The sequence below is a fragment of the Parasteatoda tepidariorum genome, chromosome 4 (assembly GCF_982258835.1).
Source record: "Parasteatoda tepidariorum strain Cologne lab strain chromosome 4, Ptep-v5.0, whole genome shotgun sequence".
Taxonomy (NCBI): Eukaryota; Metazoa; Arthropoda; class Arachnida; order Araneae; family Theridiidae; genus Parasteatoda; species Parasteatoda tepidariorum.
Window position 1 is genome coordinate 51,146,452 of NC_141758.1, and position 26,346 is coordinate 51,172,797.

The 26,346-nt window shown below is 29.0% G+C and overlaps 1 protein-coding gene across 2 annotated transcripts; it reads right to left on the reverse strand.

Moving 5' to 3' along the window:
• Positions 1 to 646: 646 nt before the first annotated feature.
• On the reverse strand, positions 647 to 25,439 carry LOC107438963 (chitinase-3-like protein 1). Of its 2 annotated transcripts, none has more exons than XM_016051392.3 (9): positions 25,216 to 25,439; positions 19,807 to 19,936; positions 15,150 to 15,347; positions 12,784 to 13,040; positions 11,997 to 12,100; positions 9,301 to 9,424; positions 5,511 to 5,696; positions 2,921 to 3,043; positions 647 to 2,051 (listed from the first exon to the last, which is right to left on the reverse strand). In XM_016051392.3, exons 2-9 carry the CDS (start codon positions 19,913 to 19,915, stop codon positions 1,482 to 1,484), a joined length of 1,671 nt encoding a protein of 556 aa, XP_015906878.1. In that variant the 5' UTR covers positions 19,916 to 19,936; positions 25,216 to 25,439; the 3' UTR covers positions 647 to 1,481. The 2 variants fall into 2 exon arrangements, with proteins under 2 accessions (XP_015906878.1, XP_015906877.1); XM_016051391.3 differs by lacking the exon at positions 25,216 to 25,439 and adding an exon at positions 22,379 to 22,619.
• Positions 25,440 to 26,346: the final 907 nt, after the last annotated feature.

The following is a 26,346-nucleotide window of genomic DNA, read 5'->3' on the forward strand; positions in this document are numbered from 1 at the left end:
ATTTGATTTTTTTTTAATCCATCAATTTTTAACAAAAAGATTCATATGAAAGAACAGTTCTTTAAAAATTCACATATTTCAAAGTTTTAATGCTTACATTAAATGTATTTCACTTCTTCAAATATTTTTAAATAAAGTTTTTAAGTCAGTATGTTAAACATATTTCGTCCCATATTTATGTTGTCAAATTAACTTTTTATGGCCGGAGATTATTTCTAATATGATTTTTTTTTTCAAAAAGTATAATTTTATCGAAGTTTGCAAAAAGTGGCTATTAAATTAAAAGCACCTATAGATATTGACCACTGTTTTAATAGGTTTGTGGAAAAAGTGGCTATTAAATTAAAAGGACTTATCGATATCAGCCACTGTTTCATTAAGTTTGCAGAAAAAGTGGCTATTAAATTAAAAGGACCTATCAATATCGGCCACTGTTTTATTAAGTTTGTAGAAAAAGTGGCTATTAAATTAAAAGGACCTATCAATATCGGCCACTGTTTTATTAAGTTTGTCGAAAAAGCGGCTACTAAGTTATTAGAATCTACCGGCCAGTAGTTACTAACTGAAAACTTGAAATGTCAGGTTTATTATTACTGTAATTGCATTGAGACATTCTGAAATGAGTTTCCTGTTAAAATACACCAAGTGACTATTAAATCATTATTTTTTATTTTTTTTTAAAAAACATGTAACATTTTTAGACATTTCATAACAAAGTACACAAATTAACATATATTTGTACAAATTTTGATTTGATATTGAATAATATTAATGAACCTTTTTATTTTTTACAAAAGTCATATGTACACCTTTTCACCGGGGGATATTCACCCTAAAGCATAAAGCAACATTTAATAAATAAATAAACAATAATAATACAAAGTTTTTTGAGTAACTGCATGAATTTGTTCTCTCGGTATTTTTCTATGCTAATTATGCATCACATTTGCAAAACACTTAGCTAGAATCATTTTTGTTAGTTAAGCTTAATAACTGTTTTAAATTAAAAGCCTTTAGCATTTTTACAAAAACAAATATTATGATGATTTATATGTGATAATCAAAAGTAATGGAGGAATAGTGTAATTTGTTTCAATTTGATAATTAGAAACAGGTGATATAAGCTATGATAATTTTTGCAATGAAAATAGTTTAGTTATGGAATGTAATCAACAATAATACTTATACAGTCTAAAGAACAATAATAAGAGCAATAGTTTATATAAGCGGAAATGGACTATTTCAACAAAAGTCAATTAATACAGCCACAAAACAAAATACTATTTACATATAATGAAATACAATGTTTAATATAAATAAAATGGAATGTATTTTTCGCATTTGTCATCTATAGATGTCATTTTGTAGTTTTAAAATTACTAAATTTTCACAAAATATTATATTTTATAATTTTTTCTTTTTTTTTACTTATAAAGGAAAATAAATAAATAGAGGGTCCTAAATTGAGAATCCTGTTTCCTTCAAAAATGAGGTCTGAAGAAACTAAATACTTGAGTAGTTGCATTTTCACAACCTTCTACTAAAGTTGGAGAGTTGCATCCTTGTATCTTTTTGTCAAAGACCGTACCTGGTGGGCAAGAGAATTCATATGGCAAGAATGAACTGCCATTTGGACCGTGAACTTGTACGCAAGAATGAAATTTTTGGCAGTCTGCTGGATCTCTTTGAAGGCCAGATTGGCGACATTCAAAACTTGGTGTGTCGACTGGATCATGATTTGGATCTTGAGACGTGGAAGGTGGTGTCCAACTTGTTGATGGTCGGGGAGTTGTAGTGGTTGTTGTTGTAGTAGTGGTGGTTGTAGAAGTTGTTGAAGGTGGTTTTGTTTCTTGGCTAGTTGCAGTTGAAGCTGAAGGTACTGTTGCTGGTGGTTCAGGAGGTAAAGGAAGAGCCACTGATGGGTTGGCAAACTCTTCATTGATTGCAGTTAATAAGGGATACTTTTTGCCATGGCATTTTCCATGGAAATCATCTGTTTCTATGGACCACACCATACCTCCTCCCAGTTTGTAATATTTGGCATAATTGACCTGGATAATAAAGATATTTTATGAGTACATATTTCTCTAAATGAGGTGCACAAATGTACCAAAGAGAGAAAAATAAAGCAAACAATTTCATGCTTATAAGTAAATATATTTCTTGTTATTACTTATTTTTTTATGTAATTTATTGTTTGCTTAAGTTTATTTTTTCTTTTCTTTTTTTTAACATTTAGGATTTTAAAATACTATATGCTAGTTCTGCCATATTATTTAGGTTACTGTATTTTTGCTTTTTATAAGTTTTGAAAAGTTTTTACAGTATTTTTTCTTTCCTAATTTACAAGAGAGTTTTATCACTTGTGTTTCTTTCGTAATATATTGTATTGTTCATTTCCTTAGTTGCTTACATAATATTCAAAACGCTCCTAAAGTGGTAGCAAAAATATTTTTAAGTTGCAAAAAAAAAAAAAAAAAAAAAAAATGGAGACTTGGGGTGACTTAGTTATAATAACTAAAAATATTAGTTGTATAGTTATTTTATTCTAAGGGCTTTTTTAAAATACAAAATGCTTATTCTAACATATTGTTTTGGCTACTGCCTTAAGTTTCATGAATTTTGAAAAGTAATGTTCATTAGGATGAATTTAACTCATTATTTCCATGAAAAGGAAAAATTGTAGGGCTTGAGGTAAAATAATGATAAGCATGTTTTCAAATTATTCAGATCAGAGAGTTTGGTATAAAAAAAAAACACAATACTCAACTAGATATATCTCTGTGTATAATGTTGTTAAAAATAGGAAATTTATGAGAACAATATTAAGGAGCAGTTAGGATTTAAAATGTCACCTTAGAAAAAACTGTGACTTCTTTTAATATAAGTTTAAATATGCATGTCGCTTTGTACTACTCACCTTAAGTCTGATACTAGCTTCATTATCATATCCTACCCATTGCCTGTCTTGATAAGCATAAGGAGCCATGTAAAAATCATCCCATACTATATTCCATTTTTCTTTCTTTTGCATGTCACAGATCTATTGAAAAGAGAAAAAAAAATCAGTAGTGTATTGAAAGAAATCTGTAAAAGAATTAATTTTTATTTTCAACTTTTTATTTTCAACTAATTCTTATTTTTGGGTTCATATGATTATTTTATATGTAAATTCAACCGCATGTTGTTAATAAATGCAGCTATAAAAATTATTATTATACAGTAAAATATGTATTTTATTAAATGAAAAGCGTGAAAGCCACTTTTAAGTTTATTCTAAGTAAGGAAATTATTTTGATTCTTAATATAATTCAGTACTTTTTAATTGCGCCATTGGGATTTTTTTCTTAATATTTTTTTCCGAATAACATGTATCATATTTATTATTATTTTAGGAAAAACAGTTCTGCAAGGCTCATTGTTCATTTTCAACTTTTTTAATCAAATAATTTTTTAATTTTTTTTAAAAATATCCAAATTAAATTTAAAGTAAAAAGCATTAAGCATTCTAGGAATTCATCTGCACCTTGCAAAAATAATAATAATAAATAAAAAATAAGATCATAATTATTTGTTTTTTAATTGAAAAAAAAATAATGCCATTAAAACAGGTATTATTAATGAGTTGGTTAATGGCTTTCTAACGATTTTTATGGTAAATATTTTTATATCTAATTTTTGTGTGGATCGTATGACAGTATTATTCTGCAATAGCTGAAGTTGAAATAAAATGTCAGAGAGTACATGCTTGTACTATCCTATTAGTTGTGTTTGTACAGTAATGAAAAATTAATTTCAATTGTTTAGTTTTTATCTAATTTGAAATCGTATGTCTTGGTATATAAGTGGACTCCGTATTCTTGATTATGAGATAGCATGAGTTCACAATTGTGTGTGTATTTGTATACATTAGTGCAAATCGATATATCGCAAAACATCGGTATTTCCATGCATCGCGATAATGGTAAAAGTATCCTCACCGTGTAACTTGAATACCTTGTTTCACGATAAATATTGAATATTTTATAATTGTGGACAATAAAGATCGATATCGTCGATAATTCAAAATTTTTTCAGTTGTGTATGCATTTGTGTACACACGATAATATATCGTAAAACATCAATATTTTTAAACATCGCAATAACAGTATTTTAATAATCATTTTTACAATAAAACTTGAATACCATGTCAAATAAAAAATGTCGAATATATCATAATTTTGAACAGCAAATAATATTGCGACCATCAATGATTTCTGATTCTATCTATTTTGTGTATATTTGAATATAATACAGCTGAATGATATTATGATATTGTGAAACATTAAATATTATGCAAAATTTCGAATATACTAAAATTATAGACTATGCATATAGAGTGTACTACAAAAATGTTTACCTATGTAAAAATAAAGTAAATTATTTAAATTCGAAAATATCGTGATATATTTAGAAATATAAATATTTCCTTACGATAAATCGTGATATTAAAATTCCTATATCATATAGAATTGGTATCTAAAATTCTGATGTCTCAGGTGTATAAGTCAATTGCTGTCTGTAAGTTGTTAATTATTTCTATAGACGTTATGTGGCAAAATGCGGATTCAAATCTTATAAAATATTTTATGAAAAACGGAATTTCGAGTTTTTTTATGGTGTAGATGTCTTTTTTTTTGTAGGACTTAAAAAATGAAAATGAAGTAGAATTCATTGGAAAGTAAGATATGACAAAAATACTAACGTAAATGAATCTGACACAAATGTTCTAGAATTTTTGAATTTGTAGCCTGGTATGTTTTAAGAGTTTTCATTATGTTCCTTTTTTAAAATAATCTTGAATAAATTGTCTTGACTTTACTTTTTTTTTCAAAACGTAATTTAAAACTTTGTTTCTATAAAAATCTTTACATGTAAAGAAAATATGATGAGAGAAGATGCAAAATTAATTGCGTATTAAAAATAGTTTTTGCAAGGGGTAATTTATAAGGGTTAATTGATAGAGAGTTATTCATATCTATCTCCTTGTTTATGATGTATCGATATTTCATGATCAATACATGTTCGATTTTATTACTGGTGTAAAGTCAATCCCCTGTTTTTTGTAAAATTTTGGGAGTTTGAAAAGTTGACATACACACCAGTATGTACTGCGGTATTTGATACATATAGTTGTTTATAATATGGTTGTCAGATCAAATCTTGAGCTTTATCACTCATATAATGAACCTGACATTATTAACTTTATTGAACGACAAAGAATAAAATGGGCAGGCCACGTTATCAGAATGGACGAAGACCATACCAGAAAAAGAGTTTTCAATGACAGACCAGTTGGCACCCAAAAAAGAGGCGAGTCGAAATTTGAGATGGATAAATGGCCTAGAAAAAGACCTTTTGGTCTTAAAGACTAAAAATTGGAAAACACTAGCAAAAAAAACTTCTTGAGAAGGCAAAGGCCACCATGGGCTGTCGAGCCATTGATGATGATGAATATGGTTTTAACTTACTTCATTGTATCCTAAGGAACCAGGTTCTCTAGTATAAGGCCCAGCTCTTCCTTTTTGCGGAGCTGAAGCATTTAACCCATGGTTTTCGGATTTTTGAAGTGTAAATGATCGTCCATAGAGCCCCATTCCCAAAACAAGTTTTTCTCTTGGAGCTCCCTTTGATATCCATTCGTTAATTGAAAAGTTCTGAAAAGAGAAAATCGAGAATAAATATTTAATAATTCTTTTCAGTTACGATGATTCTACAGGGTATTTTAAAATTTGTATCCTTCCATCTTTTTGTTTAAATTTCAATAAACGTGCTTTACCAAGTATATTATATTAGTTTTATTACCAACTAATATGTTTTTTATGCAACCTCAAAAACCATAGAAAAATTCCAATTTGGTTTTTCTCAAATTTGCAGCTTGAAATTTGTTTTTAAATATTATTAGCAAGTGCACTAATACTAATGTTTAAAATTAAGGAATTATAAAATAAAATGAACGTCTGTGTCCAATGATCTTATTTTTTTAACTCTTTCTCATTCCCGTAAAAAAAAAAAAAAAAAAAAAAAGAAAAAAAAAAAAAAAAACGGTAGGGTAAACCAACCAGTGAAGGAACACTACCCAGTGAAGGAACATTTCATATATATTGATTAAAAATAAGAATTTGAAAGTATTTTTTTAGATTGATTGGTAACAATAGCTTACTGCTAAACAATAGGAAATCATCTAGCAATATTTTGAATTACCTGGTCAAATAGACTTCTCTGGAAAAATTTTTGAATCTGTTATTATCTCTGCAACACCTTGTTTCATTGAAAAAATTATAAGGTGAGTGTTTGTATTTATATGTTTGAAGTGGAATTAATTGCATGTAGTAGTCTCATTTTTCTCACTGTGAAAAAGAAAATTCAAAATATAGTTATTGAAGTTACGTTTTATTTTTTTTAAAGCACCATAGCATAATCAAGTACTGAGATAAGGGGGTGTTCCTTCACTGGATCACCAAGCGATGAAAAACCAGTGAAGGAACAAGTGTTTCTTTACTGGGTTCATTTCCCAGTTAATGAAAATACTTGAAATTTTTTAATTTTCCTGTACTTTTAGTCATATTATACATTAAAATTCTGTTTAAAAGACAAAAAACAACTTCTAACCAGTGAAGGAACAGGCATGTTCCTTCACTGGATCACCAAACGATGAAAAACCAGTAAAGGAACAAGTGTTTCTTTACTGGGTTCATTTCCCAGTTAATGAAAATAAAAGAAATTTTTTAATTTTCCTGTACTTTTAGTCATATTATACATCAAAATTCCGTTTAAAAGACAAAAAACAACTTCTAACCAGTGAAGAAACAGGCATGTTCCTTCACTGGGAATAACAGTAATGTTTGAAATATGATTTTACATGACAGTAATTTTGCTATATAGATATGACATGATAAGTAATTCTGCTATATAGAGGACAACCGAAATTTTGTTAAAAATTGTATGAATAATTCCTGAAATAATTTCAGTTCAAAATGTTAATTTAATAGCTAAGTTTATGAAAGAATTATAATTTATATTTATTAATGGGGTGTGTAGTTACATCAAATGTTAGGCAACTTAATAAACTATGTTTACAAATTGAAAACTAATTAAATATAATCATAAAAATTTGAATAGAACATTTTTTCGCTGGCTTTTGCACCAAGAACTCCTAATATGCTATCATTATAGGAGAGCAACGTGATTATATAATTTATAAAAGCGACTTTACAATGTTAGAATTTAGAAGCAAGCTCCTCAACAAAAAACAGAGTTAAACAGAAACGATACTCAATTTCTTCAGAAGCTTGAGAGGAAAATCCCTCAAGATATGGTGCAAATTTTTAACGCAGCATTGACTGAAGAGTCTAATATCGAAAATATCCAAGAGCCTGTACTTTTTTCAATATGGAAGAAGTACGTATTAAAAGAAGACCACTTGGTTAACTCAAACTTAGGAACTGAAGCTAGTATTGATAATGAATGCATCTTAGATATCGAATTTGAAATGAGTCCTCATGCTGATCCTCTCTTAGTTGAAAAAAGAAATGATTCTAGATGTAAAATCAGTATTTCTAAAGATCCTCTAGATATAAGTCAACAAGAGATGGATTTGCCTCAAACTTCAAGACACCTTTCTCCCGTCTATTTTCGAGAAAGGCATTCTAGAAATGTTGCTGAAAAATCGGAAGAAGTTTGGAGGAACCATTTACATTGGCCAAATATTGATGATAAAAAGAAAGGTCAAATAAGAAGAAAAACGAATAAATTACTTTTTGCACTAATTTCAGAGAAATGGCAAAAATTTCAAGAGGCTGAAAGATCTAAAAAAAGTTAAAACAAGAGAACATGGAAAAGAAAGAAAAAATACTTTAAAAAGAAAAAAAGCTTCAAGAAATAAGAGGAAAAAGAGTAAACAAAAAGGTGATAAAATAATAATGATAATAAACAGCATCGGATGACATAATGATTTAGATTTGACTGTCAAATTATAAGAAAGAATGATTTTTTTTATTTATTTTGTATTTAACATCACTTTAATTTCTAGTTCATGATTACAGGAAAAAGTTAGCATTTTACAAGTACTTGTATGTTATAATTTCACAAATAGTCTTGTTTTTATATATTTGTATGCCTAAAAAATTCATAAAGAGCATTAAAAAATAACCAAAATTAAGTGTTCCTTTACTGGGCAATTTTGTGTTCCTTCACTGGGTAGAGCTGTTCCTTCACTGGGTCTTCTTACTACTTGTTATTTGAACCTCCATAACTTTAAAACAATATTATGTAAGTTCTCTACAATTTTTTTGCATAGTTTGCAATTAGTAACAAATATGTTGACACTGTCATTTAACTGAAATTACGAATTTTGAAATTAATATGATTTTTTAAAAGGCAAGCGAAGCTTAAGTGTTCCTTCACTGGTTAGTTTACCCTATACAATTTCCCTCTTTATTTCCCGTGCTTGTGATGTTTCCAGGATGGAGTGTTCAAAAATATTACACCATAAAAGTTTGAAACACCCTATTTCTCAATCTACCACCGGGTGGCAGTACCAAACTATTTTCAGTTTGCTTAGAGATGGTTTATTTTAAACTAGGTGAACTAGAACACTCATCATAATTTCAAGTTCAAAATTAAACCAAAAATTAAAATTGAATATATATATTTTATCTATCCTTAGTTTTATATAGCTTTCGTCAATAAAAAAATAATTTCTTTTATGACCGTTTTCTCAAAAATTATGCAAGCATTAAAGGTTCAACTTGAAAATGTGTTAAAAAATATTATTAACTAACTTTAGCTAAAATTAAGTTTTATTTTGTATTTTAAAAATAACAGTTTTTTATTGTTCTGAATCAGCCCTAGTTACGTACTTTGATAGTTGTTTAAATGCTATGACAATTATATTGATTATTGATTTGTCTTAACCACATTTATGTAATTGCAATGAATTAGTTGTATTTTGCAACTGTTCTTAGAAATACTTTGAAATAAAAAAATTATTTTTCTTTAAATTTCAGAAACTTTCATTAAACTATGCCAAAAAAAACCAAAAAAAAAACAGTTTTTTTTTTTTTTAAATGCGCGATTGTTGAATTATTTGCTTAAAAAATTGTATTTATTTTTGTTTTAAAAATATTATTATGTTTTAACATACTGAGATGCTTAAAAACCATATACTTTAAATTGAGGAAAGTCTTTGTTAAAAAATACTGAAAGATAATTGCTAACAATTATTAATGCAAACTCACTAGACAATTACAATATATTTACCAAATTAAGCATTTGATTTTCTTTGCTCTCGTCTGGTCTTGCGTACAAAGGAGCATTGTGTCCTGTAAAGCTTTCCCAGCCCCCATGATAATCATAACACATCACGTTAATGAAATCTAAATACCTGTGAGAACAAAGAATTGAAAGGTTTATATAAAGAAAAAAAACTAATTATTTGCTTCAGTGAAAATTATATTGTTTAATGATTACTGTAAACAAGTAGGAATACATTTGAAAAATTTAAAAATAATGGATATCACTAAAAATAAATACTTATGTTGTTAAATTTTACATCTTAACAAGTGTATTCATATTATCAATGGGTTTTTGTTGAATTTGTAAGCACTTTAAAGCAGAAGTGCTCAATACAGTGACGAACGTCACCGAGCAATCACAGTCCCTGCCAAACAATTTATTTTTGAACCAGAAATATTTATGACAACTACATTGAAAAACAATTTATATCCAAGTTGCAAAAAACTATTTATATAATGTTAAAAGCTTTTATTTCATTATTTAGCACTGTATGCATAATTTGATATTTGATCGATTAAGGTTTCCTTCGTGCTCAAATTTATTTTTCAAAGCAAAACATCATTAAAGAAAACAGCAATTTAAGTAGAGGGAGTTGTTTACTTCGGACCCATATAACATTCCATATATTCGGACCCATAGAACATTAATTGGGTACTTGCAACTCAAGAAAAAGTGAAATGATTATGCCTAACTATGTGATTTGAATCAGATTTGATTGGATACTCGAAAGCGACATCACGTGTATGTGTTCAACCTGATTGGCTTCTCAATCCATAAAGATCGTGATTTAACTACGATGACTTCATTTGCAGATCATTGCACGATGACCTCATTTGCGAAACTATTAGAAAAGCTAAAGGTGCGTATTTCGCCCTAAAAGCTATCCTCAATAAAGACTCAAAACTCAACCTTGCCAATAAAAGGACCATATACTTACAGGCTATCAGACCTATACTAACTTATGCTTGCCCAGCCCTAACCACAATTAGTAACAACTTAAAGAATAAACTATCAAAAACAGAGGGCAAAATACTCAGATATATGACAGGAGCTCCAAAGGCAATTAGCAACAGACTTTTAAGAAAAGATCTCAAAATAGAGGATATTAACTGTTATATGGCTAAACTTAGCACAAAATTCTTCAGCGATGCTAAAGAGTGCAATACCTCCAACTTCAAACAAATCTTTAATTTAGAACTCATTAGGGAAAACAGCAATCATAGCCGACTAACGGCATTCTTATTATCAGACTGCATAATTTCAAAACTATAAAAAACATAGGGCACAAACACACACAGCATATCCACTGGACTATGGCAAACCCAGTGAAGGAGTAACTCTGAAAAAGGGTCCGATCCGGGCAAGCCATAGCTCCATTAAGTATAGTACAGTGAGCAACCCGGAACGAGTGGTGATCTACCAGGACGACCGGGTCACTGTTTTAGCAGAGCCATATTTTTATTTTAGACATTTGTTGAATAACATAAACATGTAAATAGCTATGTAAATATCTTGTATATATACTGTATTTTTAATCTTAATGTTAATTATGTTTTATCAATTTATGTTATCATATCCATTTGTTAGTTCTTATCTTTTTTTTGTATTTCTTATTATTGTTTTTAACGATGGGGGAATTCCCCCTATATTGCTTAGCATAAGACTTATATCCTATGACCTGAGAGCATAATGCAAACTAGTGTAGACGAATCGGTAAGTGGCGCTTCGCGCCAAACACCGAGATACAACCCATATCAAGCATCAAGTTGCAGGTATCCAATCATCATAAGTCTTGTTGCAGTAAATATGATTCATGCTCAAACATCAAAAATCGATGTCTTTTAAATTAATTTGCTGGTAATTCATTACTTCAAGTCCAAGTGATTAAATTATGTTCTCGATTTGACAGAAGTTTTTTTAAAAAAAAAAAAAATGATTAGCTCAAAGTTTTGGACGACAATTTGATTTTTATGATCGCTGACTTAATCGATCCTAATCTATAGACTGTTCAAGCTTGATTATTCAAAAATTATATCGTTTAAGAAACTCAATCAAAATTATCACCATTCATCATATGCCGAAAGATAACGCGCATAAATCGAAAACATTGTTTTCCTCCCGAAAACAGTGCCAATTTCAAAACTCTGTTTTTCCCCCACTGCAATGTTATGCTACTTTTGACAAACGAAATGTGTGCCAGCCTTTCCTTTATCTACTATGTTTTTGAAACAAATCATATGATTTTACTTGATTTAAAACAACATTTGCTTTAAAAGTACAAACTGGAAATAACAGGCGACCTGTTTTTTTTATCTTTTACATCTGTCTGGCAAGTCTTGAAAATAGGCGTCTGTGTTTGAAGCGCTTGAAACATGTTGACTGTTGTTTCCAATTTGTATATTTTTGAGGAGAATGAAGTTTTTAATCAATTAATATCTTACCGCTTCAGTTTTTAGGGATTATTTATTTAGCTTCATTTCATACCTGCAATCCTGCGAATGTGAATTAATTTTGGTTTATTGAAAGTGCATGGATCTTTTTTGAATAAAAAATAAACCTTACAAGCAAGCTTGATACCATTTACATAATATAATTAGAAAATATGCACTGGGTGAACAAAATGGATAAAATAACAACTTCGTGGACAGAAATATACTTACTGAGATACTTGTGGTATATCATAAGCATCGTCCATAGTATGTTTTCCAGCTGACACAGCTGCTGTTAGTAATAGATTGTATTTTTGAAATTCGGCTTTCAGTTCCTAAAAGAAAAAGAAACAAAATGAAAAATTGGAACTTTGTGCGTGTAAATCATAGAGTAAATGCGGTATGTATTATGATATCATTTAAAAAGAAATTGACATTTTTTTAATCTATATAAAAAATTTTTTTTTCAGAATAAGAAGCTTGATATATCTTTTATTTAACTTAGTTTTATACTTCAAAGTTCTCATTTTAGTTCGAGAGGAACTTTTTAATTAATATAGCAACGAGAATATATTCTTTTCACTACTTTTTTCATTGAAATATAGCGAAATACGCAAAATTAACATCAATGGGTCCAAACATTGGACCGTTCTCCTGAACAAACAAGATGGAACATATTTCCAGATTGCGCTTACTCCTTATATTTTATTAATCAGAAATCCGAATCAGTCTAGAAAAGGTATGTTTATTCGAGGAAAGTGCGTTTTTATGTCTGATTTCGTAATTTAAAGTATTGTCTACTTTTATTAATTAGCATGTTTGATGTCACCCCTTCGAACCATTAAGATTGAGTCCTGGAACATTGAAAATCCGATCAGTTGATCAAAAGTTATTCAAGGTGGTTCGTTTATTTTTTTGCTCACTATACGAAATTCGTCAACGATTTACCGTGTGTGTCCAAATGTTATCATTGCATTTTTAAAAGAAAAAAGAACTATGGATATTATGATTAACTTACTCTCAGTAAAGCAACAAAGTTTTGTTTGTCTTCAGGTTTTCCACCTCTGGTAGCTGGATACTCCCAATCCATATCCAATCCGTCAAAGTTATGCTTCCTCACAAACTCGACAACGCTGTCAACGAATATTTTTCTCGTCGAAGCCGATGCTGCCATGTTGGAATAGCGAGTAGAACCTTCGTTCCATCCTCCGATGGCAATTATAGTCTTTAACTCGGGATTAATTTGCTTGAGTCCAGTAAATCTCTTAAATGCACCTAATTATATAACAGACAAATTTCAATTATTAAATTTTATACTGACGTATTTAAGTAATAGAGTTTGCATATTATATGCTTACATATCATTGCTGACATTTATAAATCTTCAAGTGATAAACACATTTTGATGGGTCAAAATCCCATTGCTTTTAGACTAATTCGAACAAATGTTAAGTTTTTTTTCAATGTATAGCATAAATAAGCGTCAGTTTTGTTCAACAAATTCTCCATGAGTCGCGGTGGCTCAGATGGTATAGCGTTGAGGCAATGAGGCAACCTAAGATCGAATCCCAGCGATTGCTGGTTGATACGAATCCTGCTCCCAGATCGCACCGATCACCAAAGTAAAATATAAGTGGTAGACGGATCATGGATTTGAATCCTCTTACCATCGGGCTAACAGTGGAAGGTTTCCATGGTTAATTTGTTTTAGTGTTTGATCCAAGAGTTCCCTTGTCTTCTGGGTTGGGTTCAAAATTATAGGGCTACGAAGTTGAATATTGATAGTCGTTTTCTCAGAATTGGCTCGACTCTTCAACACCGATTATAAAACGAAATTAAAAAAAAAATCCTTAATGATGGTATGTTTGTTCAACACATGACTAAATAAATTTTTGTTTTCTGAAGTTTAGAATTTTAGAAGTTCAGTTTCGTTTGAGTTTAGAATTTAAACCTAATTTATGGTTTATTGCAAAGAATTCATCCTCAAATAGGACGACGACTATGAAACAAAGCCAGTGCATAAATTACATATATTAATTTGTGTGAATAGTTGCAAAGAGTTATTGCGTAGTTTTTTAACTTTGAATATTTTCACACTTTATAAATCCCATAAGGAATTTACGTTATGTATGGTACTGCTATTTTGCGTTAAGTTTTTTGATATTCTGTTAACATAATGATAAAAATATACATTTTTTAAAGAAAAGAAAACTTTTTCTTCTTGAGCAAAAATGATGTTAAGACTTGAATTTCCATATAAAATAAGAATGCTGTATTATTAAAAGATTCAATTTACCATTCATTCTATATTCATTTATAATTTCTGTTTAAAAAAAGCTAATTAAAAACACTTATTTAATCGGTGTGGTAAGCATTAATGTTGATAGCGCACTATCATAAATAGTTTTTAACTCAACAATAATTTTCTTGAATATATTAAAAGAAAAAAAAAAGATTTCTTAAACTTGAAATGAAATATTTCATTGCATACACCCGATCTTTTTGTATGTATGTCCGAATCCGAATTAATTTCTTAAACGAAAATGTAACAAAAAACTTAAATATGTGTACAAAAAAATTCAATGAAATTAACTTTACTTCATTATTTTATTTTTTATGTATAATACATTTTATATAATTATAAATAAATATGTTAGTAAAAATGTTAACACAAATGTACATGAAAATGTTAATAAAAAAAAAAACGTTACTTAAAATAATCATCAAAATGTTAAGTAAAATGTCAATAAAAATGAGTTATTGACTCTAGAATTCCGGCCGGGACATACCCTGTCCCGGGATTTACGGGAGTACCCTGTCCCGGGATTATTGGGCTTACGGCGGACATTTGCTGTCCCATCAATGAAGTCCCGCAGTGAACTGATCGTTAAGACACGGTTCCCAGCAGATCACCGAAGTCAAGCATCACTGGCCGCGGTCAGTGTGCGGGTGGGTGACCACTTGGATCAGTCTGCGTAGGGACCGAGGGTGTGCGGTATTGGTCCTCGTTAAACTGTGCTACCGTAAAGTGCTCGACTTCGCGCGCAGGTCGTTGGGCTACCGAAGCGGGGGTGCCATCCCCTCCGCAGAGGATCAAAATTGTGAAGGCATGTCTTCGGATCATCCTCCGGGATGTTTCCCAGACCGTCGCCAATAGCCCATTGTGCAGCTCTAGTGCGACGTAAATTAACAACAACGTATAATACATTTGAATCTTGGTGTTTCGTCGTTTATTATTATATATTACATATCTTGGATACCTTTACGGGAGAGCAATGACTTACATTATAAAATATATGAAGTCAAATATTATATGGTATTGAAAAAAATTAATTTGGATATAAAATTAAAAGTACAATGGTTATAACAAAAAAATTAATTTACCTTTTCCATAGTTCTCTTCTAAATCATAATATGGGTCAAGGCAACGGATTTTGTTGTCAAATCCAAGACCCACGAATCCATAAACAAGATGCGTACAAATAAAAGGATCTATATTTTCGACAGGAAATTTCCCTTCATCTGGTCTGTAGACTGCCCAACTTCCATAGTAACACACTACTTTGTACTTGTGAGATGAAGCTGAAAAAATGTTTTGTAATAAATCATTAGCAATACTACTTTGCGTTCTATGGTGGTAAAAATTATAAATCAGTTGGTTAGTATATCGATAATTCAAGGTTAAGTTATACTAGCTTACATCTTACTTTCAAACATGAAATACAATTTATGATATTACTCTCTGACTTTTTTAAAACCATTATTTTCAGAGGAAATAAAGTTTTTTTTTCATGTAGTATTAAGTTTACATGCAAAAGTGAATTTTCCGCTATTATAGTGTTCATGGCAGAAAAATACATTTAATCATCCTCGCAAGCGAAACAGCTATATTAAATTGGGATGCATTTCAGTGCCAATTAATTTTAAACTTGCATCTTTCGAAATTAAAATGCAATTTACAATATTGCTGCAAGAGTAATACCATTATAAGAATAATAAAGAAGCATTCCATAAGAACAATTTAAATTATTTAATTTACTGTAGAAATGTATTTTTAATCTTACAGTGATCATGTAAGGAAGGCATATTTCATCTTCTTCTACGCAAGTAAAGCAGTAACATTTATTGGGACAAATTTTAGTGCTATTACACTTTAAAACTTTTCATTTTGCTTTCAAAAAAGCATGCAATTAGCAATATTGATGTTAGAAAAATTAACATTATTTCTCACATTTTTAATGCCATTATTTTACAGAAGAAGAGCTTGAATAAGAGCGTTTCTAGTTTACTGTAAAAGAGTTTTTTCCTGCTCTTACAGTGTTCATAAAAGGAAGACGTATTTCATTTTCTACTACTCAAGCAAAACAGCAACATTTACTGGGATGCATTTCAGAGTTATTCCATTTTAAACTTACCTCTTTCGAAAATAAAATACGATTTACAATATTGCTTAAAGAATATTACCATTATAAGAATAAGAAAGAATTTAAACTAAAATATTTAGTTTACAGTAAATGTGTTTCTTCCCTCTCACAGTAATCATGTAAAGAAGGCATATTTCATCTTCTTTCACGCAAGCAAAGTAGTATTATATTCTAGAATTTATTTTACTGCTTTTCCGCTACAAACATCTAATTTTACTTTAAAAGTGGAAAGCCATTTACAAAATTGATGTAGGAGCATTAACATTATTTCTCTTTCTTTTTTTAATGCCATTATTTTGTTTAAGAGCTTGAATGAGAGTATCTTGTTTACTATAAAAGTGTTTTTTCCGCTCTTGTAGTATTCACGTACGGAAGACATGCTTCCTCTTTTCTCAATGAAGCAAAACAGTAGCTTTTACGGGGACGCATTTTAATGCTATTCCGTTTTAGACTTACACCATTCCAAAATAAAATACAATTTGCAATGTGGCTGTTAGCGTATTACCATTATAAAAATAATAAAGAATTTCGTATGAAGAATTGAAGTATTTGGATTACAATAAAAGTGTCATTTTTCATTCATACAATAGTCATATAAAGAAGGCGAAAACAGTAGCACATATGCTGGGATGTATTTTAGTACTATTCCATTTCAAACTTCTATTCTTGATTTTTAAAGCGGAATACAATCTACAATGTTGCTGTAAAAGTGTTAACATTATTTCTTCCTTATTTTTAAGGCTGTTATTTCACACCTGAACTTGAATAATTTCTTGAACCTGAACTTGAACTGTAAACGTGTGTTTTTTCCCGCTTTTATAGTGTTCATGGAAGGAAGACAAATTTCATAGTCTTCAGCGCAAGTGAAATGCGTGTATCCACTTTAGTGATATTCCATTTTAAACTTACATCTTTAGATTGTAAAATACAATTTACAATATTACCACAATCATATCAGAATGAGGAAAAATTTCATAAAAAGAATTTAAATTAATGCATTTAGTTTTACCGTAAAAGTGTTTTTTTTTTCATTCTAACAGTGGCCATGTAAGGAAGCCATATTTCAACTTCCTCCTCTTAAAGAAAACAGTAACAAATACAGGAACGTATTTTAGTGCTATTCCATTTCAAACTTCTCTTCTTGATTTTTAAGTGGAATCCCTCCCTCATTTTTAAGGTCTTTATTTCACACTAGAACTTGAACAAAGTATCTAGTTTACTGTTAAAGTAGTTTTTTTACTTTCTTAGTATTTATGTAAGAAAGATTTGTTTCATCTTTTTCTACGCACTCAAAACAGTAGCATTAAGAGTATGCATTTAGTGATGTTCCATTTTAAACTTCTCTTCTTGCTTTCAAAAATGGAATACACTTTAAAAGGTTGCTGTTATGTAAGGCTGTTATGTTATGTAAGGAAGAGTAATAACCTAATTTCTTTCTCTTTGCTTTAATGCCATTATTTTTCATTAGAAGAGCTTGAATAAAAATGTCTAGTTTACTGTAAAAGTGTTTTTTTTTCCCTCCGTTTTCTAAATGTTTGTGTAAGAAAGACATATATCATCGTCTTCCACGCAAGCGAAACTCTTGCATTTACGCGTATGCATTATAGTGATATTCCATTTTAAACGCGTACATCTTTTGAAAAAAAAATAATACAATTTATAATATTGCTGTAAGAGTATTGCCTTTTACAAGAATAATAAAGAAGAATTTCAAGAGAAGAATTTAAATTTAAATATTAGTTTACTGTAAAAGTGTTTTTTTTTTTTTCTGCAATCTTATAGTGATCTCATAACGAAGGCATATGCTTCCACGCAAGCAAAGCAGTAACAGATATATTGGGACGTATTTTAGTGTTATTCCATTGCAAACTTCTCATTTTGCTTTCAAAAGGGGATTAAAATTTACAATATTGCTGTAAGATTATTAAAATTTTTTATCTTTCTTTTTTGATGCCGTTATTTTACATAAGATCTTGCATAAGAGTATATCCTAGTTCACTGTAAAAGTGTTTTCTCCACATTTATAGTGTTCATGTAAAGAAGACACATTTCTTCGTTTTCTGTGGGGAAAAAAAGTAGTCCTTTTACAGGAACATTTTAAAGTTTTTTGAAAATCTTTATATTTTGGCTTTATGTGTTTTGAATTTCAAGGAGGCAATACATACAAGTATTTTAAAGCATTAGCTGATGAAAAAGTATTTTTGAAAAATGTTCATATTAGCCTATGGAAAAAATCTAAAGTATCAATCTTAGTCTTCTAAAATATGTTGTACCTTTTTTGATACGAACGTTCAGCGTTTTATAGAAATGTAGGCATAGTTTCTAAAAAGGTAATTTTCGGGTTGCAAAAATATTGAGTAACTGGAAGAGATTAGCGATGTTTCGTTCATTCCTATTCAGAAAGAATTTTATTAATTCATCTGTATTATTAGATAGTTTATAATCATGGAGATCAATTTTAGCAATATGCATTTATTATTGTAATGTAATGACTTCTATAAAGGTTGCTAAAGACACTTTATAAACATAAAATACTGTACTTGTAAATGCTAAATAACTAACATGAGAATCCAATAGAAACCAACCAGTTTTAAATATTACACTAGAAATTGGAACTCAGTTGCATTCACACTAAGTATACATTTAAACTAGCTTTAACGTTTAAATGCAAAATGGGGTTTCAAAAATTCTCCAAACATATTCATTCCAATAATATTTAGGGTGCACAATATTTGTCCTTCCTTTCGTTGGTATATTATAAAAATAAAACTTATCAAAAAGATCTTTGCGTAAACTTCGATTAGAATCATCTAGGAATTATCATTATCTTATTGAATAATTTTTATCTTATGTTTATGTTACTCATCTTTAAAGACTTGTGTTAAAATCGCCCTCTTTACCATCATTAATGCCATTTATAATGCTTTATTTATAATAAATGTGGTGAAAATGTTCGTAATAAATAGTTCTATCTATGGAAGACTATTTTATTTTTGACTATATTTCTAAAATGTCCAGAAAAAACCCCCCATGTTTTCTTAACTTTTTTCATTCTTTTTCAGAATAATTTTAATCAGGGAAATATCTATTACTTAGCATGGAGTCGCGGTGGCTTAGGGGATTGACCGTTTGCTTTTTAATGAGGTGACCCAGGTTTGAGTGCCAGTGGTGTCTGGTTGATACGAATTCTTCTTCCGGCTCGCTCAGACCATAGTGCTCACGTAAAAACATCCTCAGTGGTAGACGGATCATGGATTAAAGTCCTCTCGTCGTCGACTAATCGTGGGAGTTTTACGTGATTTTCCTCTTCATTTAACGCAAATGATGGCTAGTTCCATCAAAACGTCTTCCACGAAGGCTGGTTTATCACAATGCTTGGTCCAGGAGCTCTCTTGTCTTCTGGGTTGCGTTCAAAATTACTAGGCTATGGAGTTGTACATTGATAGTCATAAACTCAGAATTACATCAACTGCTCAACGCCGGTTAAAATCCGCTAAGGGATTAGTAACATTAATTTTGCGTTTTTTTAGGATTCTTCTTCTTCTTTTTGTTTGTTTTATTTAATGTTTGGGTTATTGTTATTAATTTTTAGACGTAACATTTAATAGATTACTTACTTTTTCCAGCTTCATAAAAATTTACTGCTTTGTGATTAAAAGGTGTTGAAACACTAAGAGCGGTGACAGCAGCAACTATTGACAGTGAGAAAATTACAGATCTTTTCATAATAGAATTTCTTTTATTTTCCTAAGGGGAAAAAAAAAAACATTATTGTCATACCTTTTTATTAATTTTTGTATCTCACATTAAATCATTCATCTCTGAATACCAAACCATTGTATTTGAAGAAGGCTTACATTAACAGAGGTTACATTTTTATAAAGCTTTTGAGACCTAAAATTTTGACTCTAAAAATTCCACTCTAATTTTGATGGTCAATTTATTATTTTTTAATTATTTATTTACTTATTTATTTATTTACTTATTTCTTAACTTTCTTAAGCTTCTTAGTCTTTAAAACGGACTACTTCAATGCATGTTGTGTACGATAAAGAGATAAGTTATATAAGTTTAATGCTCCTCAAAATAAGTTAATAAATGCGTATGCGTAGTGTTCCTTACCATTATGACCAACCTTAACACTTAATTTTAAATTTCTTGGAAAAATTAAATCTAATAAGTTCATGTATTAGTTTACGCAAATTAATATTTAAGCTGAGGAAAAACAAGAACGCTATCAAAGTCTGAGGAATCACTAATGGGGAAGGTGGTAATGAAAGTTGAACCTGTTTGATTGCCGGAGGAAATTGAAAAATGTAAAGGTGATTATTAGTATTATTTAGCAAATTGGTTTCGATGTTTATTATACCAGTAACAATGCTATTGTAATTCAATTTATTTCGATTCCGATTTTGTTTCGAAAAATAATTTTATTTATAAACTAATGTTATAATTATTAAAGTGAAATCCCATATATATATTAATACAGATTTTTTATACAATTTCCCTATTATCTTTTTTTTGTATTTATATAGATTTTAAAAATAAATATTAAATATATATGAAGTTCTGAAATATACACATATATATCAAGTTCAGAAACATTTTTTTTTAAAATTGTGTCTCTAAGCTTTGAGGATTTTTCGACGTTTTGCTATAAAACAAAAAGCTTTAATATCAGATTTTTTTTATTGATTTTCCTGGTGATACCTGATTAATATCAATGTACTAAGTATCGTTGAAAATTTTCAGCTATAAAGGGCTGAGTTAATTGAATACTTTATGTTCAGTTTTGGAAGATTTTATTCAAAGTTAAAAGATTTAGAACATATCGTTTTTAAGTTTCATCTACAATACCTAGAATAAAGCCATTTAAACTTGCAATAATTAATATCACAGTTTTTTATGAAACAAGCTTGTCGGCTCAGTTTTGTGTGTATCATTTTAAAGTAAAATGTATTTACAACTCTTAAAGTTAGTTATATACTGCTAAATCAACTGGTATCTTATATTGCTCAATCAACTAATATCTAAATATTTTTCAAATTTCTATAAGGGAAATAAGGTGCAAACAGGACAAAATTGCTGTATCCCTTTATAAAATGTTTAAGCAATATTACATTTGTCATTTGAAACTTAGGAAATTTAAGAAGAAAAAAAGCATTAATTTACATAAAATTTCGTATGTATCCATTTATTTATGATCTTTAAACGAGGTGTGATTCAAACAAACAAACAAATTTATTTATCATACAATCTATTTAATTATAAATATATTAAAAATTTATTTTTAAGTAAAATTTTTCAATGTGTTTTTTTGTATAGCTAGTCAATAAGCTGTGAAGTATGTGTACATTTAGGAACTGATACATTTAAAAATACGTTGATTTATTTTAAATATTTTAAATTGCATTATTTTTATTAAAAAAAAATTTCTTAAAATAAAAATTTTGAAAGTAATAAATTTTATAGAAAGATACAGATAAAGAATTTCAAATAAAGATTTATATATAAATTTTATAATACTGTCATCCTCACAAAATAGAAAATTCTAATCTAAGTATGTATATATTTATTGACTGATACATTTAAGAAATATAATGATTTATTTTATTGTTAAATTATTTTCATAAAAAAGCTGCTCAAATTAAGTTAGAAAATTACATTTTTGAAGCTAATAAATTTAAAATAAAGACTTAGATATAAATTTCATAATAACGCCAATCTTACAAGTTAAAAAAATCTCTAAGTTTGTGTACTGTTGACTCTTACATATGAAAAATAAAGTAATTTATTTCATAATTACATTATTTTCATAAAAAAACTGCTAAAAATAAATTTAAAAAAATTAAATTCTTTTTGAAAATAAATTTTAAATAAAGATTTATAAATAAATTTTATAATACCATCAGCCTCACAGGAAAGAAATTTCTAATCTAAGTATGTGTACATTTAAAAGATTTAATAATTTATTTTAATACATTATTTTCATTAAAAAAAAGTTACTCAGAATAAGAAAGCTAATAAATTTCAAATAACAAATTTTTATAAAAAAAAATCATAATTCAGCCAACTTTAGAAGATATATAATCACTAAAATCAGCATAAAATATTTAATTGGAACATTAATTAACATTTAAATATCATCGAATGTATTTCTGTAAAATAAATTATAATAATAGTACTTACCTTGAAAACCTTTAAATAATCCAAATCCAGAGTGAATCGAAAGAGTTAGCGCTTCTCAGAAGAAGCTTTGGGGTTTCGAATTTTTTTTCCAAATATATAAAAATTCTGTAGGACCTCTCAGGTCCTTGACACTTTGGGTCCCTTTATTTAGGGCCCCCCTTTTCTCAGGGTTTTATAGATAGTTCCCGATCCCCACCTCTCTCGTTTCTGTCCTACCAATCAGACCACTTTTTGAACTCCCTTAATTTGCCTCTGCTTCTTTTTTTTATTCTACAGAAATTATCCTTTCTGGCACCTCACTTGACCATGACCGCGAAAAATAGCGGTTAACCCGGAAGACAAGAACGGTTGTATGTTCTTTATCGGGTGGCCTAGGGGGCAACTAACGGGTCATCATACGGAAATAATCTTGATAGGTTATTGTTTGTTTTTTCTTCTTTTTATATTATGTATTTATTTTGTGTTGAAGTTGAAGTGGCAGTATGTCAGGAGTAGCGACTTGTTCCGTCAAAGAGTTAATTGCAAAAAATTACTGTGAGAGAAGTTGCTTAATTAGTAGGCGTTTTTTGATTGTTAACTTTCTCGTTCATTTCGCGAGTGGAAAATTGAATTCCTTTAGGTTATTGTTTAAAAAAAATGCTGAAGCGAGTTTTCTTTGCCAAAATGGCAGTTATTTCATTCTAAGAGTGAACTGCAAAAAATCATTGCAACGAAAAAGTTGTTTCTAATTAGCAGGCCTTTTTTAGTTGTTAACTTTTTCGTTAATTTTTCCAGTGGAAAATTGGATTTACAAGAGTTATTGTTTGAAATAAAAAAAAATTGTTGAAACGTGTTTTAGTGGTATTTTTATTGATGGAAGTAATTGAGTATATTTTTCTTCATTTTTATTTATAATTATATGTTTCTGCTTTTGCATGTATAGGAGCGAATTGAATTCCTTTGGGTTATTATTTGGAAGAAAAAAAATTGTTAAAACGAGTTTTCATTGACAAAATGACAGTTATTTCATTCTAAGAGTAAACAGTTAAAAATCATTGCAATGAAAAAGTCGTTTTTATTAGTAGACATTTTTTGATTGTTAACTTTTTCGTTAATTTTTCCAGTGGAAAATTGGATTTATATGGGTTATTGTTTGAAATAAAAAAAAAATTGCTGAAACGTGTTTTAGTGGTATCTTTATTGATGGAAGTAATTGAGTATATTTTTCTTCATTTTTATTTATAATTTTATGTTTCTGCTTTTGCTTGCATAGGAGTGTAGCTTAATTGGCAGTAAATTATTACTAATGCAATATATGTTGATTTATATTATTTTCAACATCATTAATTTATTTAAATTTCCAAGATTTGAGAAAATAAAAAAAATAAAAAATTTCTTTGTTAAGGAAACAATTAGCAGAAAAAATATTACAATATACAAACTTTAATTTCTAAAAAATCATAGTAACTAAAAAAAAGTACAATAATATTGGGGAGATTTTAACCCCCCCCCTCAAAAAAAAAAAAAAAAAACTGTTTCTAAGCTACTATTAAGCTACGATAATTTTTAGCATCTCTGCTTTATATTACTAATGATTTTATTAGTTTTATGACTAATGATGAATAAGATATGTAATTTTTTCTGTTGATATTTTTTGACACAATGAAACTTCAAGCATATCAATGATTAAATTTAAAATGAATTTATATGCAATGATTAAATTTAAAATGAATTTTGAATATCTTTCAATATTTTTGAATTTTATTTTATTTTATAACCTATGGTGAACAGCCGATCGAAATTTCAGTTTACGGCTACCAATGTTCAACTCCGTAGCCTTGTAATTTTGAGCCTAATCCAGAAAATAAGGAAATTCCTGGATCAAGAATTGGGAAAAATTTTGCCTTCGTGGAGGATTTTTTGATAGAACTAACCCGCATTTGCGTTACATGGGGAGAAAAGCCACGAAAACCTTCGGCGGTTAGTCTGACGGCAAGGGGACTGTTACTCATCACCCGTCTACCACTGAGGATATTTTACGTCTGCACTGTGGTCAGTGCGAGCCGGGTGCGGAATTCGTATCGACCAGCCATCGCTGGATTCAAGCCCGGTTTAACTCAATTGGAGGCAAGCGCTCAACAATAATAATTTGCTTCCGTTGATAGCACAAAAAATTCTAAAAATGAAATAAAAATAAAATTCAGAAAAACACCTCATTGCCAGATATGCTTTTGATTACAGCAAGCATAATGTATTTATGTTTTCTACAATTAAAAACATAATAAAAAGATTATAAAATAAAAACTCTTGACCTTAACTTGTTTTATTATGGCATTTTTTAAAAATAATTTTAAAAACTATCCGAACACGCAAATGATGATGGTTTGTATTAAAAATTTTTTAGAGACACCATGAAATGATTTTAAATTTATTCACATTTTTTAATTTTATTTTAGTAGAAGAGCAATAACACAGAATAGAAATTACATATCATATATACTTGTATTTATTTAAAATAGCAGACTCACATTAGAAATTAAACTCAAGATTAAAAAAAAAAAAAAAAAAAATCATGGGAAAATTTGCTATTTTTAATTCGGGCCTATTTAAATTAAGAATATTTATATAAATACTAAAATTTTAAGTTATTTAAAAAAAAATTTCTTAAAAAAAAAAAAAAAAAATTGGTTTTTAAAACGTGGTTTAAACTAGCCAACCCTGATTAGATAATAAATTTCTTATACATAATTCATTTTCAAACTTATGGGTATGATTGGTCTCAAAAAATTTTACATTTATTTCTCAATTTGACAAGACAAAAGTATCAATAAAAGCTCCAAATTAAGCATAATAAATACCTTTCCGAATACCGTGGTTTAGATAGAACATCTTCAATGATAGTATGCTGATTCAATATTTACCTGAAAAATCAAATTTAAATTTATTCCTTTTTACATTTTTATTTAGATAAAGAAGCATTTCCTAACTGAGAAAATGGTGCTGTCGTTTGTTCATAAGGAGCTGGATACATTTTGACCGCAGGAGTTGAAATCTCCTTTTTTTTGAGGGCACTTACTGAAAAGTTTTCAGGGGCCTGCTCCAAAAAAAGGTGCACACTAAAAGGGGGAGTGCAAGGGATTTTTTTCACAGTAGGAACAGGGGCCTCTAAGGCCAAGGTCAAAAGTTGAAACTTAAAGGGAAGCACTGTGGGTGGAACATAAGAGGGGGCAATAATTACTAAAATCTATTATTTTAATCGAACGATGGCTTTCTTTCTTTAAATCGACATAAATACCGTGATACCTGTTGATTTTATTTTAGTTCCCTTTTCTTAAGATTTTTTAAAAAAAAAAAAAATACTTTTCATCCATAAATTGTAGTTTTTCCAATTTTTTTTATGAATAGCTGATACTTTTTTACGTAACTGTTTCAAAGTATTTGATAAGCTAAAACAAAATTCACCATATTTGAAAAGTAAAATCAGGTTATTTTATTTTATTTATAAGCATTGAATTTTCGTATTCATTTATTTACTAATTGGAAATTAAACGAAATTTTTATAAAAAAAAAACTAAAATAAAAAGAGTCAATATTCGGTTTAATTAACCAGTTATTCATTATTTCTAGATAATTTAATCACACTATACTAAAAACTTACATAAATATTCAATAAAATATTCAGTTTTCAAACAAAGGCACATTTATGATGAAGAGCAAGGTAAAAATTTTTATTTGCTCTGGTGAAACAGGTTTGAAAAGGCCGATAAAGATTACCTGATTTCAAGGTTCATAAAACTTATGAAAAATTGACGAAATTTTGGGTAGAGTCCCTTTTCTGTTTGGCTAACTGAGGGAGGTTTCTTATCCGTGTAAGATAAAAACAGGTTATCCTCACTTTTAACAGCTGAAAAGGAGCTCAAGAAGTTGAATTTTCTAGATCTAGACCAATGCTCAATCTCAGAATTCCCTTGTCTTCTGGATTGGGTGCA

Bases quoted from the DNA above. Each gene is read 5' to 3' on its own strand.
- LOC107438963 (XM_016051392.3), bottom strand. From the start codon at position 19,915: ATGAAAAGATCTGTAATTTTCTCACTGTCAATAGTTGCTGCTGTCACC. The intron at 9,425-11,996 runs GTAAGTATATTT...TTGTTCTCACAG, and splicing joins GATATACCACAAGTATCTCA to GTATTTAGATTTCATTAACG. The intron at 2,052-2,920 runs GTGAGTAGTACA...TTTATTATCCAG, and splicing joins AAGCTAGTATCAGACTTAAG to GTCAATTATGCCAAATATTA.